The sequence below is a fragment of the Cetorhinus maximus genome, chromosome 7 (assembly GCF_964194155.1).
Source record: "Cetorhinus maximus chromosome 7, sCetMax3.hap1.1, whole genome shotgun sequence".
Taxonomy (NCBI): domain Eukaryota; kingdom Metazoa; phylum Chordata; class Chondrichthyes; order Lamniformes; family Cetorhinidae; genus Cetorhinus; species Cetorhinus maximus.
The window spans coordinates 35,112,656-35,131,481 of record NC_135885.1 but is presented as its reverse complement, the minus strand read 5'-3'; the positions used below and the strand labels follow the sequence as shown (position 1 = coordinate 35,131,481).

General features: G+C 40.8%; 1 protein-coding gene across 3 annotated transcripts in view; it reads left to right on the top strand.

Annotated features, from left to right (window-relative positions):
- The window catches only part of rfc3 (replication factor C (activator 1) 3), a 50,305-nt gene extending 34,491 nt beyond the window's left edge, over positions 1–15,814 (top strand). For all 3 annotated transcript variants that reach the window (XM_078545324.1, XM_078545326.1, XM_078545325.1), the window contains 4 exons: positions 1,842–1,978; positions 2,447–2,545; positions 13,114–13,183; positions 15,407–15,814. In XM_078545324.1, the coding sequence (XP_078401450.1) occupies positions 1,842–1,978; positions 2,447–2,545; positions 13,114–13,183; positions 15,407–15,598 (498 nt within the window). In that variant the 3' untranslated portion in view covers positions 15,599–15,814. The remainder of the gene's footprint in view (positions 1–1,841; positions 1,979–2,446; positions 2,546–13,113; positions 13,184–15,406) is intronic.
- The last annotated feature ends 3,012 nt before the right edge of the window (positions 15,815–18,826 follow it).

Here is an 18,826-nt window from a genome sequence, read left to right as displayed (position 1 = left end):
CCATTTGGTTTACCTGCACTTTGGATGCTGTTATTGTTTGTCAAGGTGATTCTCAAACATTCTGGGCCCACTAAAACTCATTGTTAAAAGTGCTGTCTGACATTAAAGAACACTTGGGCTCACCATCAGCCCCTTGTCATTTGGCGGCAACAATCGGGGGATCCGGAGCTGTTCCATCAGAGCCTCTGGACCTGGTCATCTCCTCTCCACAGTTGGCATAGCTTGCAACCCCAAATGTGACCTCTATCCCTGCCATTGTGGCCTACAGTTTGGGAACCCCTGAATTATAGAAACTAGAACTCTTTTCTTTAGAACAGACAATGTTTACAGGCATCTGATGTGTTCTGAGTTAAGAATTTTTGGCGAGGCAGATGGGGGAAAAAACTTTCCTCTTATCAAACAGCCAGTAACTAGAGAGTATGTATTCTTGTCCTGAGGTTTTGTAAGATGCTACATAAAAGTTTTTGTTTGGGGTTTTGGGGGGGAGAAAAATCACAATGAATCTAATATATCTACAAGGCACAAGTCAAGAGTGTGATGGAATACTCTCCTTGCCTGAATGAGTGTGGCCTCCAACACAAGAATCTGGACACCTAGAATTGAGTGGCACCCCATCCACCACCTTTAACACTCATTCCATCCCTCCAAAACTGACACACAGTGGCAGCAGTGTGTACCATCTACAAGATGCACTGCAGTAACTCACCAAGGCTCTGACAACACATTCCAAACCCATGACCTCCACCATCCAGAAGGGCAAGGGCAGCAGATGTATGGGAACACCACCACCTGCAAGTTCCCCTCCTAGTCACACGTCATTTGAACTATGTTGCCGTTCCTTCACTCACTGGATCAAAATCCTGGAACTCCCTTTCTAACAGCACTGGGTGTACTTACAGCATATGGACTGCAACAGTTCAAGAAGGTGGCCCACCATAATCTTCAAGGGGAGGGGGTGGTATAGTGGTAATGTCACTGGACTAGTGATCCAGAGGCTCAGTCTAATGATCTGGGGATATGAGTTCAAATCCCATCATGGCAGCTGGTGGAATTTAAATTCAATTATTAAAAATCTGGAATATAAAGCTCATCTCCATATTGGTGGCCATGAAACTATCATTAATTGTTGTAAAAAAAAATCTGGTTTACGAATATACTTTAGGGGAGGAAATCTGCCATCCTGCCCTACATGTGACTCCAGATCCACAGCAATGTGGATCTCAAATAGCCTAGCAAACCACCTAGTTCAAGGGAAATTTGGGACGAGCAATGGACTTGCTAGCAATGCCCACATCCCACGAAAGAATAAATAATTTTAAAAAAAATTAGGGATGGGCAATAAATGCTGACCTAGCCAGTGACACCCCCATTCCATGAAAGAATAAAAGAATATATATTTAATGGTTTCACACAATAATGGAAATTCTAAAGCATCAGTAAAATCCTGGTTTGCTATGTAATAGGAGGGAACTTGAATTATTCAGTTGCTCTAATGTTATCATTTAATGGCAGAAACATCCCTGTTATCAAGCAGCAAAACAACTGACTTGCCATGCCATTGCAATCTTCAAAAATAAGACTTTACCAAAGATGGGTAACCATTGTCAATGCCCCTTGTATCTTCCCTTTAAAAGCATTCTCCTTAAGTACTTCAAATTTAGTTATATTTCTGACAATTTGACCACTTAATAACAGCACTCGGTGACTGAAGTGGCATCTGAATGAAACTTTAGGAAAATTGTAGCTTGAATAATGAAATAGCAGTATTTTCTGCAGCACAAAGTATTCTGTGAAGTTAAGGCATTGTGAAAGAGTGACATTTGGAGTTTGTCTGTTCCCAGATTTGCCATGTGCTAAGTGGAGTTTGCAAGAAAGAAGGTCTCTTACTTCCTCAAGAACTGGCCAAGAAAATTGCAGAAAAATCCAATCGCAACCTTAGAAAAGCACTGCTTATGTGTGAAGCCTGCAGGGTTCAACAGTAAGTAACAGATGAGAGTGGTGTTTTTAAAAAAAATATATATCTAATTCATTCTTTGGTTATGGGCATCGTTGGCAACACCAACATTTTTTATTGTTTATTCCTAATTCCCCTTGATGATTTATTTATTTAACTGAATTCAAATTCTCAAACTAATACGGTGGAATTTGAACTCCTGTTCTCTGGATTGTCTATGCCTGGTTTACTTGTCTGGTAATGTAACTTCTATGCCAGCATGCCCTTCAGGCTGTACTTTGCAAATTCATGCACTTTGAACTTTCACAATCTTCATGAGTTTAAGAAGTAATTTGAAAATGTACAACATTTAAAATAAAATTGAAAATGCTCAAATTTCTACCATTTCCAGCTACTGGTCATTTGACCCTAAAAAAATAGAAAGGAACTATGTGGCAAGAATATCTAGATTGCCTTGGTTTTTCTTGACTTGTTCTTGACTTTGCTCTTTAGATATCCATTTTCAGCAGATCAGGATATTCCTGAGACCGACTGGGAAATATACCTCCGCGAAACTGCTAATGCTATTGTCAGCCAGCAAACGCCACAAAGGTAAACCCCATGGAATTTTGTTTCCCTGCCACCAAAAGTGGAAGGATATACGCTTGCATTTTAGCCTGCAATCTATTAGATGAGTTACGTGGAACTGATTTTTCCCACAATGGAAATTGCTTCCTCTGATCTTATTTCAAAGTTGTGATCGAGCTAATGGTTGACTTCATTCTGAGGCTCAATTTGGTATTTAAACTTTCTCTTCTTCTAGGGAAAAGTTTCACTTGCTCTTAGCTGGGCCTCTAAAGCCAGTACTTGGAGCACTACATACAATGAGACAAAGTAGGCAGAAATCATTCGCTCCACAAACAGCTGATATGGGGGTGTCACAAAGAAACCTGGACCCCAGTACAAGGGTAGCAGTGAAAATGAGTAAATGTAATGGTGTGGGGAAGACGGTCTATGGTAGTCAATTGAGAAATTTGGGAGAGAGTGAGCAGAATTGGGTTTTAAGGAGGATTTTTTTTTTAATGGAATTCTTAAAGAATGAGAGCAATGTTGAGGCAAAGGTGGGGATGCAGTAGAGGCTGGAGTGAGAGCAGGTGAGGTGGTAGATCTGGAAGATTGAAGCTATACACAGTAAATACTAATATGACAATCTTAAATTTGAGATTAAAATTATGAGAACAGAATCCTATGTAAGTCAAATGAAGGTGGGTGTAATGGGTAGCAGAGCTTGTCACAGGTTAGGACACATGTAACATTTTTATTAGTTGGTTTATAGAGGATGGAAAATGGAAGCGTGGCCAGGAGAGCATTAGACTTGAGTTATACACCCAGTTCCATGTACTGCCTCAACAAGAACTTGCATTTATAAGTGTTTTTAACGTAGTAAAATGTCCCAAGGTACACTCAGCAATGTAATCAAACAAATTGGCACTGAGCTAAAGGAGGAGACTTTGGGAGAGTTGACCAAATGTATGGTCGAAAAGGGAGGTTTTAAGCAGTGTCTTAGAGGAGGAGAGAGGGGTGAAGCAGTTTGGAGGGGTGGGGGTGGGGGGAGGGCGGGTAGTTCCAGAACTTGGGGCCTTGACAGCTGAAGGCAGTCTTACCAATGACTGGGTGAAGGAAGTGGATAATGCACAAAAGGCTTGTTCGGTGTTCAATGAATGCAGTGTTCTCTGTTGGAAGGCTGGAGAATGTTGTAGATAGAGAACTGCTAACAGTGGAGGGATTTGAACACTAGGATAAGAATTTTAAAATTTGAGGCATTGGTGGACTGAGAGCTCATGTAAGTTGCCGAGGATAGGGATGACGAGTGAATGGGACTTGGTGCAAGTTAGCTCCTGGGTAGCATAGGACGGAATTAAATCATTTTAACATTCATTTCACTGATCTCTTAGAAAAATGTTATTTTGTAGTGATAGCAAAATGGAGAGGGGGTGGGTTTTGGAGAGGAGATACGTAGGCTTACAAAGCAAAAGGATTTGGCAGCATTGCAGGGTAGCTATTTAGGCAATGATACCCAGAGTGTGATGGGAAGGGGCAAAGCAGCAGCAAATTGGGGGGATAAAATGATAAGGCAAAGTTAATGGCTCTTTACTTAAATGCACGTAGTATTCGGAACAAAACAAATAAATTACCGGCACAAATAGAGGTTAATGAGTGTGATCTTCTAGCCATTATGGAGATGTGGTTACAAGGAGATCAAAGCTGGGAGCTAAATATTCAGGGACATGTGACTTTTCAAAAGGGCAGGCAGGAAGGAAAGGGTGGTGGGGTAGCCTTGTTGGTACAAGATGAAATAAGTGCGATAGCAAGAAATGATCTTGGATCAGAGGATGTAGAATCAATATGGGTGGAGGTAAGAAATAACAGGGAAGAAGACACTGGTGGGAGTAGTCTATAGGCCCCCTAACAGTAGCTATGCTGTAGGACAGAATAAATCGGGAGATAATGAGGACATGTAAAACAAAAAGGCAGTACATTAATCATGGGTGACTTTAATCTTCATGTAGATTGGGAAAATTAAATTGGCAGAGGTAGCCACAGGCAAGAATTCATAGTGTATTTGGGACAGTTTCCTAGAGCAATATGTTGTGGATCCAACTATGGATCAGGCTATTTTAGATCTGGTAATATGTAATGAGGCAGATTTAATAAATGACCTCCATAAAAGATCCCCTAGAAAACAGTGACCATAACATGGTAGAATTTGGGATTCAGTTTGAGAATGAGAAACTTGGGTCGGAAACAATTCTGCTAAACTTAAATAAGGGTAATTACAAAGGAATAAGGACAGGGTTGGCTGGCATGGACTGGGAAAGGAGTTTAGCAGAAAAGATGGTTGATGAACAATGGCAGACGTTTAAGAAAATAGCTCATGACTCACAGCAAAGATATATCCCAGTGAGGAGGAAGGATTCTAAGAAGGGGATAAACCAACCATGGTTAACCAAGGAAGTTAAGGAGTGTATCAAATTGAAAAAAAAAGTGTGGGTAAGCCAGAGGATTAGGAAAGTTTTAAAAACCAACGGAAGATGACCAAAAGAAAAAAAAGAGGGAGAAAATAAACTTGAGGGTAAACTAGCAAGTAATATAAAAACGCTCAGTAAGAGTTTCTTTAAATATATAAAGGAGGCCAAAGTGAGCATAGGCCCCTAAGAGAATGAGACTGGGGAAATAATAATGGGGAACCAGGAAATGGCAGACGAGTTGAATAAATACTTTACATCAGTCTTCACGGTAGAAGACACTAATAGCATTCCAAAAATACTAAATCAAGGGGAAAATGGGGTGGGGGGGGAATAAATATAATAGCTATCAACAGAGAAAAATACTAGGGAAACTAATGGGGCTAAAGGCTGATAAGCCCCCTGGACTTTATGGATTACATCCTATGATATTAAAGGAAGTAGCTGCAGAGATAGTGGGTGTACTGGTAGTAATCTTCCAAGAATCCAGAGCATTTAGAAATGCATAATATAATCCAGCAGAGTCAACATGAAGAGGAAATCATGCCTGACAAATTTATTAGAATTCTTTTGAAGATGTAACAAGCAAGATAGATAAAGGGGAACCAGTGGATGTAATATATGTTTAGATTTCCAAAAGGTGTTCGATAAGGTACTGCGCATAAGGCTACTTAAGATAAGAGCCCATGGTTTTGGAGATAGCATATTAGCATGGACAGAGGATTGGCTAACTAATAGAAGGGATAAGGGGGGCATTTTCAGGATGGCAACCTGTAACTAGTGGAGTGCCACAGGGATCAATGCTGGGGCCACAATTACTTACAATATATATTAATGACTTGGATGAGGGAAATGAATGTACTTTGCAGATGACACAAAAATAGATGGGAAGGCAAGTAGTGAGGATGACAGTCTACAAAGGGATATAGACAGGTTAAGTGAGTGGGCGAAAACTCAGCAGATGGAATATAATGTGGGAAAATGTGAGGGTATGCACTATGGCAGGAAGAATAGAAGAGCTGAATATTTAAATGGAGAAAGACTGCAGAAAGCTGTAACACAGAGGGATTTTGGGATCCCAAAATGCTAGCACAAATTGTTCAGCAGGTAATAGGGAAGGCAAATGGAATGTTGGCCTTTATTTCAAAGGGAATGGAGTATAAAAATAGGGAAGTCTTGCTAAAACTATACAAGACACTAGTTAGACTACACCTAGAACACTGAAAAGTTTTGGTCCTCTTATCTAAGGACAGATGTACTGACATTGGAGGCAGTCAAGAGAAGGCTCACTAGGTTGATCCTGGGGATGGAGGGATTTTCTTGTGATGAGTGGTTGACTTGGTTGGACCTGTACTTATTAGAATATAGGAGAATGCGAGGCGACCTTATTGAAACATAAAAGATTCTTAGGGGGCTTGACAGAGTAAATGCTGAGAAGTTGTTTTCCCTTGTGGGAGAGTCTAGGACCAAAGGGCATAATCTTAAGAGTAAGGGATCACCCATTTAAGAAGAGATGAGGAGGAATTTCTTCTGAGGGTAGTTGATTTGTCATTTTTTACCATGGAGTGCTGTAGAGGCCAAGTCATTAAGCATACTCAAGGCTGAGACAGATTTTTAATCAGTGAAGGAATCAAAGGTTATGGGGAAAAGGCAAGAAAGTGGAGTTGAGGGTTATCAGGTCAGCCATGATCTCGTTGAATGGCAGAGCAGACTCAATGGGCCAAATGGCCTACTTCTGCCCCTATGTCTTATGGTCTAAACCTATTTCCTTAAATTTTTGTTTGCCTTAAAGCAATACAGTTATAATGTAGAGTTCCACAGTTGAGGTCCGGAGAAAGATTAAATAGGATAATGTGCAATAAGTATTGATTTCAATAAAACAATCACTTGGAGCTGGAAAAACGGGTAGCATGGCAAATTTGGAATCTGCAAATTGAACAAACTTTTTCTGGTCCCTCTCCAGGAGTGTCTGGGAAACGCTAGAAGGCCGCTCCCATATTCAGGAACAAAATTCAATGGAATTCAAATAGGAATGAAACAGATGTAAGATGCCACAAGGTCATGTGGTATTGTTAGGCCTGAAATATTAATAGGCTAAGAAGGAGCATAGATATAACCAGCCCACAATGAAAGGTGGTTTTTGGTTAGAATTATAAGAGACATGAAGAAACTGTCTTTGAAGAGTTCAGAAAATTGCTGCATTTAAAGAGAATTGAGACCATCAGCTATTACACTGCAAAGGATCAGTCGGCTATGAGCCCCTAATTTGTCTGCTACCAATTTGCCTAATTGCAAGCTTTATCTTTATTCCTTGAACCTGGATGCTTATTTATGTTTCAACTGGTCCCCACCATGTCATTAAAAAAAACTCCCCTTTTAACATTACCTGTTCCTTTCTTCCCTTTAGTCAATTCGTATCTATAGGAGTTTTACATTTAATTCCTACTTTCAATTCCATGAGCAGTCTTCATGGGAAATTTATCAATGATTTTCTTTGAGATCTAAGCACTACAGAATACTGTTTTCTAATGTCCTTGTGGTATGTAACTTCTTCAAAAAAATCAAGAAGCTTCATTAAGCAGCACTTCTCCACGTAAAACAATGTCCGACTATTTATTAGATTATTCTCATATAGGCATTCCTTAATTTGCCTGGTGTGATAAATCCTGCTATGTTGCCAGGTATTGATATTAAACTGGGACTGTAGTTTGTCATTTTTTCTTGTGTGCACTGATTTGTTTCCAATCTACTTTCTAATCTCAAGCCTTTGATTTAGAAGATCATGGATTCAAGCCCTGCTCCAGTATTTGAGCATATAACCTAGCCAGATATTTGAGTAGAATTCTTAGGTACAAACTGGGGTCACTTGTCTCTTCAGGTGAACTTCAAAAAATCCCATGGTAGTCCAAAAAACAGTGGTAAGCTCCCACCGTTCACCTTCAGATATCCCCCTCTGGCAGCCTTCCCTCTCATGAGATGATGGTTTGCACCTTTGTGATCAACTCTTGAGTTAACAACGTTGCCTGATGTGGCTTAGGAGATCCATTCCAGTATGGCACTGTTACATTTTGCAGGACAAGACAGTGAGCTGAGAAGGTGCAAGACTGCTGGCCTCTTTTTTTTCCCTCTGGGCTCTGTTCTTGGCCATCTGAACTTTCCATTTCTTCTCGACTCTTTCAATGCCCCTTCAGACAGTTGGCCTCCACAGGTCACTGCTATCAGCATTTGTTTCCCAGTTCTGAGTATCAATGTCAGTCACCTTCGTATCTCAATTGCAGTGTCCTTGTAGCAGATGTGTGGGTGCCCAGCAGATTGTGACCCAGTGGCTTCTTCACATACAGAAGGTCTTTGGGTATACGGTTGTCATCCATCCAATGAATGTGGCCGAGCTAGCACAGACATTCATGGCTTAGTATTGCATGTATGCTGATGGAACTAGAATTCTCCAGGGCCTCGGAGTTGGTGCCTCTCCCTCCTATGAGAAGCCAAGGATACATCTGGAACAGTGAATATGCAAGCTATTAAGCTGTTTCTCTTGCCTACTATTAAGCCTTTTCTCTTGCCTAACTACTGTAGAGGAGTGCACTGAGGCCATAGTCTTGGTAGATTCACAGTTTGATGCTCTTGGTTAGTTGCAGTTGTTCCACATTTTCTTTGCATGTTGATTTCAGCATCAAGTGACAGATTACTGGTAATTTTGAAAGTGAGCCTCCAGCATCACATTGCCATTGCTGATTCGTGGTGATATGGCAACATCCTGTGCTTATGGTCAATCCAAACTCTACAGTCGTGAATGCCTGTCCATTTGCTGCTGATGGTGTTTGTGGTATGGAATGCCAATATATTGTGACATGTCAGCATGGAGCAACTGAGGATTTGATGCACTTTTTTGTCTTGGATCTCAGGAAGGCAAGGCTAAATAGTTTTTCTGTTCTGGTATGTAAGTGCTGTAGATGAACTGAAGGATTGTCACAGCAGCAAAGAGAAGAATATGCCAAAGAGTATCAGCACCATAAAGCAATCCTGTTTGATCCCACTGTGGTTTTCCAGGGGTTCCAGTGTTGCCCATCACAACTTGCCTATCATCTTGTCATGGAAAGAGGAGATTACACTGAGCAGAATTTTCTTCAGCTTAAATAGGCTACTTCTGCTTACATGGTCAAATGCCTTGATGAGATCAATGAAGCCAACATATAGTGGTGGTCTTTGTTCACTGCATTTCCCTTGCAGCTGCTGGACTCAATCATGTCAATTCTGGATTTTCCAGTTCTAAAACAGCATTGGGATTTGGGATAAATGCATTCTGCCAAGACCTGCAGTCTGACTAGTGCAATGGGGCCAGTACTTTTCCCACATATGCTTAGCAGTGAGATGCCTCGATAGTTGTCACAATTAATACAGTCGGCCTTGTTCTTGCACTAAGATTGTGATTTTGTACATCTCACATCCTGAGGCACTGCCCCCTCATGTCACCAGAGGCACTGGTTCGTAGAGATGCAGGAGTGCTGATTTTCTGTGCTTGATGTTCAGATAGTATAGCATCACCTGAAGCTTTGCCAGTGGCAAGCAAGTCAATAGCTTTGCTAAGCTCCTCCACTGTGGGTTTGATATCCAACTCATTCATGGCAGGCAGACCCCCTATGGTGTCCATGTCTTCCTTGGTGACTGTTTTCTAAAGTTAGTGTTTCACCCTTCTCTCCAACTGTTTATTGCAATCAGTGATGATTCCCTGTCTTTGTTCTCAGTGGGATTGTTTTCTTTGCTGATGGTCCTGTTGCTTTTTTAATCCAAATATGCATGTCTCTAGCATTCCCTATGTTGGAGGACATCTGAATATTCTGGCAAAGTTGTAATTAGCAATCATTGATACAGTACCTAGCAGCTTGTTGGGTTTTACTTCAAGTAGTTCTTAGTGCATTATGCATTTTCTTGCTTGATCTCACTCACAGTATTGTAAATGTTGTCCCAAAACATGTTCCACTTTGCTTCCCCATTGTGTGGGAATGCTGGAAGTGCCTGTTCGATCAAGTCGAGGAACTGTTGTTTCTTAGCCGCATAAGCAGTATGGCCGATGTTGATCTGAGGATGGCCTTTCTGCTTTGAATCAAAAAGCTTCAAGGATTACATCCTAACCCTGGTGCACATGAGTGATCTGGCAGTTGATGCATTGGTAGCTGTCTGTGTTGAGAATGCTGTTGAGTGGTGTGAATGATCAGGTCCAGTGTTGCTAATGTCCCGATCTTTGGATACCTCCAGAACACAGGTATGATTTGTTCTGAAAATGGTGTTGGTTACACAAAACTCTAGTCTCTGTCCACTTCATTTATCTTTCCTGAGCCATGATGTTTGAGGGAGGAGAGCCATACCTCATGGTCTGAGCCCACTCTTGCATTGAAATCCACTAGTGGGTAAAGATGGTCCATCTAGACATTCTAGTGGCAGTGTCAAGCTCCTCATAGAACTGGTATTTCATCTGTAGTGGACCACTGAGTTGGAACATTAAGCATTCGTGATGTTTACTGGCCCTGTTGAGAGCTGAGAGAGAGCACATATGAACCATTTCTGCGGGGTTCTAATCATCGAGAGCAGCAGGTTCCTTATAGCAAAGCCTAAACCCTGCTCACCTATTTCCTTTGAATTCATCTGCTGCCGGATGAACATGTAATGCTTTTTCTTTGTGATCTTTGAGTGAGCCTTGTCTCTTGTAGGTGTGCTATGTCAATGTTCAGCCAGTTAAGTTCCTTGTTGATCAGTGTGCATTATTGACCAGCTGCAAGTCATCTTACTCCTGTGCACGTGATCCTGACATTTCAGTTTGCCAGTCAGAGTTGGCATCCTTTTGTTGGCCCAGATTGTGGTCAGCAGTGAACGACACTCGTTGGGTCATTGGATTTCTGAAGTTACCTCTATAGGGGAACTGACAGTTTTGTGAACAGGGCAAAGAACAGCATGTCTTCAACCAATCAGATTGCAGAATCCTCAGAGACCTAAGAAGTGTATGTAAATGTAAATCATGTGCAGGAAGTGAAAGAAAGGGAGAGAGATGAGGTGAGGAAAAAGTCAAAATGAATTACTTTTGTTAAATCTGCAAGACTCTTCAAAATTTGAATATTGAATCTCTCCTGAGGTACTGATATAAAACAGATTGTGGAAGAGCCCAGCAAATTGTACAGCAGCTTCCTGATTTTCATGTTTTACTGCGGGTGAGCAGATGCCAAAAGCACTTGTCCTTCCTATTGTGCTTCCTACTGTAAAATCAGGCCTATTGACTAGTCATTTATCACATTGTTTATGGAACTTTGCTGTGAAAATTAGTTGTTTGTCTACATCACAAAGATCACATCTCCAAAAGTAATTGATTGCTCATGAACAACAAGCTGAGATATCTTAAGAATTTGAAAGGTACAATAATCTTTAAATTTTGTTTTCCCTTTCGTTTTCCTTTATTTCCTTTCCTGGCAACTCCAACATTTATTGGCTCCATTTCAGTGACTATTAGCACTAGACAAATTTTTATTCCTAGGGTCTTGATATTCTGTAGGTGGGAAGCTATTACCATAGATCCATAGAAAAGTTCCAGCACAGAAAGAAGCCATTCAACCCATGTCTGCATCAACCGATAGAGGGAAAAAAACTAACTGCCCATTTTAATCCCACCTTCCAGCACCTGGTCCGTAACTGTGCAGGCTATAGCACTTTAGGTGCAGATCTAGGTGCCTTTTTAAATGAGTTGAGGGTTTCTGCCTCCACCTCCAAACCAGGCAGTGAATACCAAACACCTGCCACCCTCTGGGTGAAGAAGTTTTTCCTCATGCCCCCTCGAATCATTCTACCAATCACCTTAAATCTGTGCCCCCTGGTAATTGACCCCCCCCCCCCCCGGTTAGGGGAAACTGGGCATCCCTGTCTACTTTATCTAGGCCCCTCATAATCTTGTACACCTCAATCAGGTGACCCCTTAGTCTTCTCTTTTCCAAGGAAAACAACCTCCGCCTATCCAATCTTTCCTCCATAGCTGCAATTTTTCAAGCCTTGGCAACATTCTTTAAATCTCCTCTCTACTCTCTCCAGAGCAATTATGTCCTTCCTGTAATGTGGCAACCAGAACTGTGCACACTTCCAGCTGTGGTGTAAGTGTTTTATACAGTTCCATCATTACATCCCAGCTTTTATAATCTGCACCTCGTCCAATAAAGGAAAGTGATTTGTTCTAATTCTTTCCTCATTTCTCCTTTCCTCCCCCTTCCCTGCCCCTGCATCACAGATTCATATTTTTGTGTGTCTTTAGGTAATGGTAGATGATATACTTGTACAATAAATTTCATAGATATGTGAATACGGGGAGGCGGTGGTATAGTGACTGGACGGGTGACGTCTGGGTACCAGGGTTCGAATCCCACCATGGCAGACGGTGGAATTTGAATCCAAGAAAATTCTGGAATTAAAAGTCTGATGATGACCATGAAACCATTGCCATTGTCATAAAAACCCATCTGGTTAGCTAATGTCAATTAGGGAAGGAAATCTGCCATCCTTACCTGGTCTGGCCTACATGTGACTCCAGGCCTACATGTGACTTCAGACCCACAGCAGTGCAGTGTGGTTAACTCTTAAATGCCCTCTGAACAAGGGCAGTTGGGGAGGGGCAATAAATGCTGCCTAAGCCAGCGATGCCCACATCCCATGAACAAATTTTTTTAAAAAGCTAAGTAGAAAATGTTTTAAATGTACATGTTCTGTACATGACTGGCTCACTAATGATTTTACAAATTACCTTCTCTGCATGGTGCTTTTTTTTAATATAGTATTCCTCATCCTTCTGGTTTGGCAATGTTATTTAACTGCAAAACATGTCATGGTATCAGTAAGATTTGTAATTAAATTTTGTAAAGTCTGTTCAAATAAAATATGATTCATATAAATGCTATACTGTTTTGGATAAAACTTTCTTCACATATAGTATTTTTGAGGCATTTTGTAGTGAAGCAATGAAGGAAATAGTGTTGCCTCCATTTGTCATAGCATGTTGATTAGGATATATTTCTTCAATCTGGCAAAGCGTAATTAGTGCTAACATTACGTTTTGCTCCTAATACCAATAACTGTTGATGTTTCATTGAATTTATTGTATCTAAGATACTTCTCCTCTTTTAGGCTGCTTGAAGTACGTGGACGGTTGTATGAGCTTCTGACCCACTGCATACCCCCTGAGATAATAATGAAGGTATATTACAGAAGACTTTTTCATCCTATCATTCTGTCACACCATATTTAGAAAAAAAGTGGGCCATAATCTATTCCCCAATGTTGACTAAATAAAATTGCTGGTATAGTTGAGCAACTTGGCCATCCTATAAAGTTTATTTCTGGAACTTTTTTTTTCACTCAGAAGGTCTCGACTCTTTGAAACTCTCTTCCTAAAACAGTGGTGCAAGCAGAGTCTTTGAATATTTTTAAGGCAGAGGTGGATAAATTCTTGGTAAGCAAAGGGGCGATAGGTTATCGGGGTTAGGTGGGATGCAGATTTCAGGTTACTATCAGATCAGCCATGATCTTATTTAATGGCAGAGCATGCTCAATGCTGAATGGCTTACTCTTGTTCCTTGTTCGCATGTTTGCAGAATGATGGTACAATATGTTGGGTGGGGAAGGAAAGACTTTAAAGTACTTTTACTGTGTCTTAGAGTACTTCATAATTGATGGGTCGCTCTGAGGCCCATTATTTTTACATATCACAAGCAAGAAAAAATAATCTAAGATTTTGCTGTTGTTGGAGAAAGGGTAGGACATAACTTCCTGCCATGGGATTTTTAAATGCTCACCTGAATCATTAGCATGTCAAGGCCCATGGTTTAACATCATAACTGAGCCTAAAAAGATGAGTGTATTAGCTTTGATTTGACACACACAGTTTAGAATGGAGTTGAAATTACAAGCTGCTGGTTCAGGCAAGAAAGTCTCCCATTGAAATGAGCTCTATTGGTATACTAGCATGTTATTCTACAGAGTAATGGAATATAGATGCTAATCTATAACACATTTAACACAGCAAGTTACTGATTTTCTGGAAGCTGGGTAGGTGGAGGAAAGAGGGTGGAAATGAAATTTTGAAGGGAGTCAACTTTTTGCATTTTGATGCCCAAACAGATCAGTAAAAATTCTCACCTAATTTGGTCAAGGAGCGATGTAAAGAAAATTCTCACTTATTGAAGAATGTATAATGAGGTACATTAATTTTATGATTTCAGTTCTGAGGGTGCTGCCTAGAATTTTTCCAAAAATGTAAATACTAAATTTGAAAATTCTTTAATGTTGCAATAGGATCACAACAGAATTTTATCAATCTAAGGGTAATGTTAATAACCCTGACATGCAATTGTCCAACTTTTTACTTCGGCAAGATCATGTTGCTACTCGACTGCTTAATTAAATAGAGACTCATATGTTGTACCATGTCCTACAAAACAACAGTGCATTGGTGGCATCAACCAAAATTAATAAAAATTCTTCTAACATTTATTGACCAATGTTTGATTTGTTTTCCATGATTGCAAAGTGGCATGTCTATGTAAACAACAACCACTATACATGCTGTTTTCCTAAAACAAAAAAATGCTGAACACAAGGTCACTTTTGTTGCCGTGTAGTTCAGTTGAATAAAATTAATGATCCATAAAACAGTTTCTCTGAATTTTTTTCTTTCAATCATGTTGATTGGAGGATAACCAAGACCCCATTTTAAATTGCAATTTCCTACATCAAATATATTGTGCACTACATGTTTATACTGTGATGTAGAAAAATAGCAAATGCAGAGATTTTATTGCAAAACAGTGCAGTGCTTTGTGGCATGATTTTCTTGATTGTAACACTGACCCAACAGTTATGGAATTGCCCCTTTGGTTTGAGCTAGTCAGTAATATAGTGCAAAGTGCCATTATTGAAGTGATGACTTTGAGGAATAGAGATGTCTTTTATAGAATTGTATAAAATGTGCAATAACGGACATTAATGTTGGATTTAAATGTCCAAGTAGTATATTTATATTTGTTCATAGGCTGTGGGTGCTGCTGGCTATGCCAGCATGTATTGCCCATCCCTAATTGCCCATGAGAAGGTGGTGGTGAGCTGCCTTAGTCCATGTAGGAACACAGGTACTGTTAGGAAAGGGGTTCTGGAATTTTGACCCAGCAACAATGAAGGAATTTATGCCAGCTTAACGAGAACAAATAATTGTGTAATGTGAAAAGGAAGAGGAAAATTAATTGAAATGACATCACTTGTGATATTGCATATTCAATCAAGTCAGAAATATGGATTACTCCAAGTTTGTCTTAAGTAATGTGACCTGGGTTGGAATAAATCATATAAAAATTATATATAATCAGGCTGAGTAAATGTAGTGATATGTAAATTTCACATTTCATTTGTTTAAATTTTGTTTTAGGGTCTCTTGTCAGAGTTGTTAAACAACTGTGATGGTCTACTTAAAGGGGAGGTTGCACAGATGGCTGCCTATTATGAGCATCGTCTACAGCTTGGCAACAAGGCCATCTATCACCTGGAAGCATTTGTGGCCAAGTTTATGGCTATTTACAAGCAATTCATGGAAGATGGTCTGGAAGCTATGATGTTTTAATGAAATTTCTGTTCATAAAGATGTTCTCTGGTTATTTTGGGGAGGATGTGAGTATAACGGGATGATTCTCTTTTTATGCTATAGAAACTCAGCTAAAACTTGTATAGCAATTTAGTTGACTGAACAAATCCTGTCTCTTTGCTTTGCCCTATAACTTGATGATAAACCTGCTGTAAATAAATTGTCTGAATCAATAATAAACAATTCCTAATGAAGTATCTGTTTTGTGTATGTTTTTAATCATGATTTGGGACTGCAAACAACCTTTTTGCTTATGAGGAAATGTGCAGTATCATATTCTTTGGTTTGAAAATATTTTTTATTGATTTCATGAACCGACACAAACGACAATTATGTTTTTAACATGACCTTTAAAAAATCAACAGAAGCCAAATACTGCAGGTTCTGGAAATCTAAAATGAAAAACAATGTTGGAAATACTCAGTCTGACCACATCTGTGGAGAGAGAAAGTTAATATTTCAGGTCAATAAGCTAGTTATGTAATCCCAATATCCGCAAACAGGACTGCCCTGGTAGACCTGTTGTTTCAGCCTGCTCCTGCCCCATTGAACTGATTTTCTTCCTACCTTTTACTCTTTCCTTTCCTCCCCTTGTTCAATGTCTCCTCACCCACATCTTTAACGGTTTTGAATTTCCTAGCCCTAACTGTTTTCTCTTCATCGTGGAGGTCCAACCTCTCTACACCTCCATTCCCCCACCAGAATGGCCTGAGGGCTCTCTGAACCTCCATTCAAGGAAGAAGCAATCAGTTTCCATCCATCACCACCCTCATCCTCCAGGCTAAATTTGTGTTCTTATTGAAGAACTTCTCATTTAACTCATTTCCTCAAAATAAAAGGTGCTGCAATAAGTACCTGGATGGGTCCTAGCAATGCCTTTCTTGTAGTGGCATACATGGGACACTACTTGTTCCAGTCTGACTGGGTGAGGTGGGGTGGCACCTCCCTGAACTCTTCCTCTATACGTTGGCTGCTGTGTGTGTTTGTTTATTTTATTTTTTTGTTGGCCCTAAATTTGAAAACTTTAACTTTGACCAGGGTAAGGGGACAGGATAGAAACAATCTCATTCTTCCCTCCCATGACTTCTTAGCCTATCCCCAGAAATGAAGATAACAAATATTCATTTATCAGCCCACTGACTCCCACAACTACACTTTCTCACACCCAGTAAGGATTCCATTATATTTTCCCATTTGCTTCATTGCTATCGCATCAGTTCTGATGATGTAACCTCCATACCAGAGCTCCTGATATGTCTTCCTTTTTCTTCAATTGAGGATGCCCCTTCCCCTGCCCCTGAGGTTGACGGGGCCCTCGACTACGTCCTTCACATTTCAGCTTCGACTTAACTTCGGCTTAAACCCCTTTTCCCTCCCTCCCCAGAACCATGATGGGGGTCTCCCTACCCTTGCACCTCACCAGCCATCATATTCAATGAATAATGCTCCACCATTTCTGCCATCTCCATCTTGATGATGCTGGCACAACAACAATGCAACTTCCACTCCTCTTACAGCATTCTGAAGGGATTGTACCCTCCATGACACCCTGGTCCATTCCTCAATCCCTCCCAACACTCCATCCCCTTCCCAAGGCATCTTTCCATTTAAGTGCAGGAGATGTAACACCTGCCCTTTTGCCTCCTCACTGCCCCTGGCCCCAATCACTTCTTCAAAGTGAGGTAACGATTTTACGTGTATTTTCAATTTAGTATATCACATTCGCTGCTCACAATGTGGCCAGCCTCTACATTGGGGAGACCAAATGCAGGTTAGGTGACAGTTTTGTGGAACACCTCCATTCTGTTGGCATGAAAACCCAGCGTATCCGGTGGCCTACCGCTTTAACTCTCCATCTTGCTCTTGCTGACATATGTCCTCTGCCTACTCCCAATGAAGCTTAATGCAAGTTTGAGGATCAGCACCTCATCTTTCAATTTCTGGATCGAACATTGAGTTTAATTATTTCTGACAATCCCTGGTCCCCCATTTTGCTCCCTTTGCATATGTTGGTTTCAATCTTGATTCTCGTTTTTGCTTTCAAACAGAAGCTATTTATTATTCTGACATTTGCAGCTCCTTTGGTCCCTCATCTTTTGTTTCTTTACTTGTCCCATTATGACTCCCTTTGGCCCTGCTCCACCAACTCAATCATGGAATTTTAATGGCACAGGAGGCCATTCGGCCCATTGTGTCTGCACCAGTTCTCCAAATGAGCACTATGACATGGTGCCATTGCCCTGCATTTTCCCCATACCCTTGCACATTATTTGAATAGAAACAATCATCTAATGCCCTCTTGAATGCCTCAATTGAACCTGCCTTCACCACATTTCCAGGCAGTGCATTCCAGACTTGAACCACTTGTTCTACTACCAAGGAGAAGGTGCTAGGAAAATTGAAAGGTTTGAAGGTGGATCAATCACCTAGACCAGATGGATTACATCCCAGAGTTCTGAAGGAGATAGCTGAAGAGATAGTGGAGGCGTTAGTGGTGATCTTTCAGGAATCACTCGAGTCAGGGAGGGTCCCAGAGGACTGGAAAATTGCTAATGTAACCCCCCTGTTTAAGAAGGGAGTGAGGCAAAAGACGGGAAATTACAGCCCGATTAGCCTGACCTTGGTCGTTAGTAAGATTTTAGAGTCCATTATTAAGGATGAGATTTCAGAATACTTGGAAGTGCATGGTAAAATCAGGCAAAGTCAGCATGGTTTCATCAAGGGGACGTCATGCCTGACAAATCTGTTAGAATTCTTTGAGGAGGTAACGAGTAGATTAGGCAAAGGAGAGCCAATGGATGTTATCTACTTGGACTTCCAGAAGGCCTTTGACAAGGTGCCGTACAGGAGGCTGCTCAGTAAGATAAGAGCCCATGGTGTTAGAAGCAAGGTACTAGCATGGATAGAAGATTGGCTGTCTGGCAGGAGGCAGAGAGTGGGGATAAGGGGGTCCTTCTCAGGATGGCGGCTGGTGACTAGTGGAGTTCCGCAGGGGTCAGTGTTGGGACCACAACTTTTCACTTTATACATTACTGATCTAGATGAAGGAACTGAGGGCATCCTGGCTAAGTTTGCAGATGATACAAAGATAGGTGGAGGGACAGGTAGTATTGAGGAGGCGGGGAGGCTGCAGAAGGATTTGGACAGGTTAGGAGAATGGGCAAAGAAGTGGCAGATGATATACAACGTGGGCAAGTGAGAGGTCAT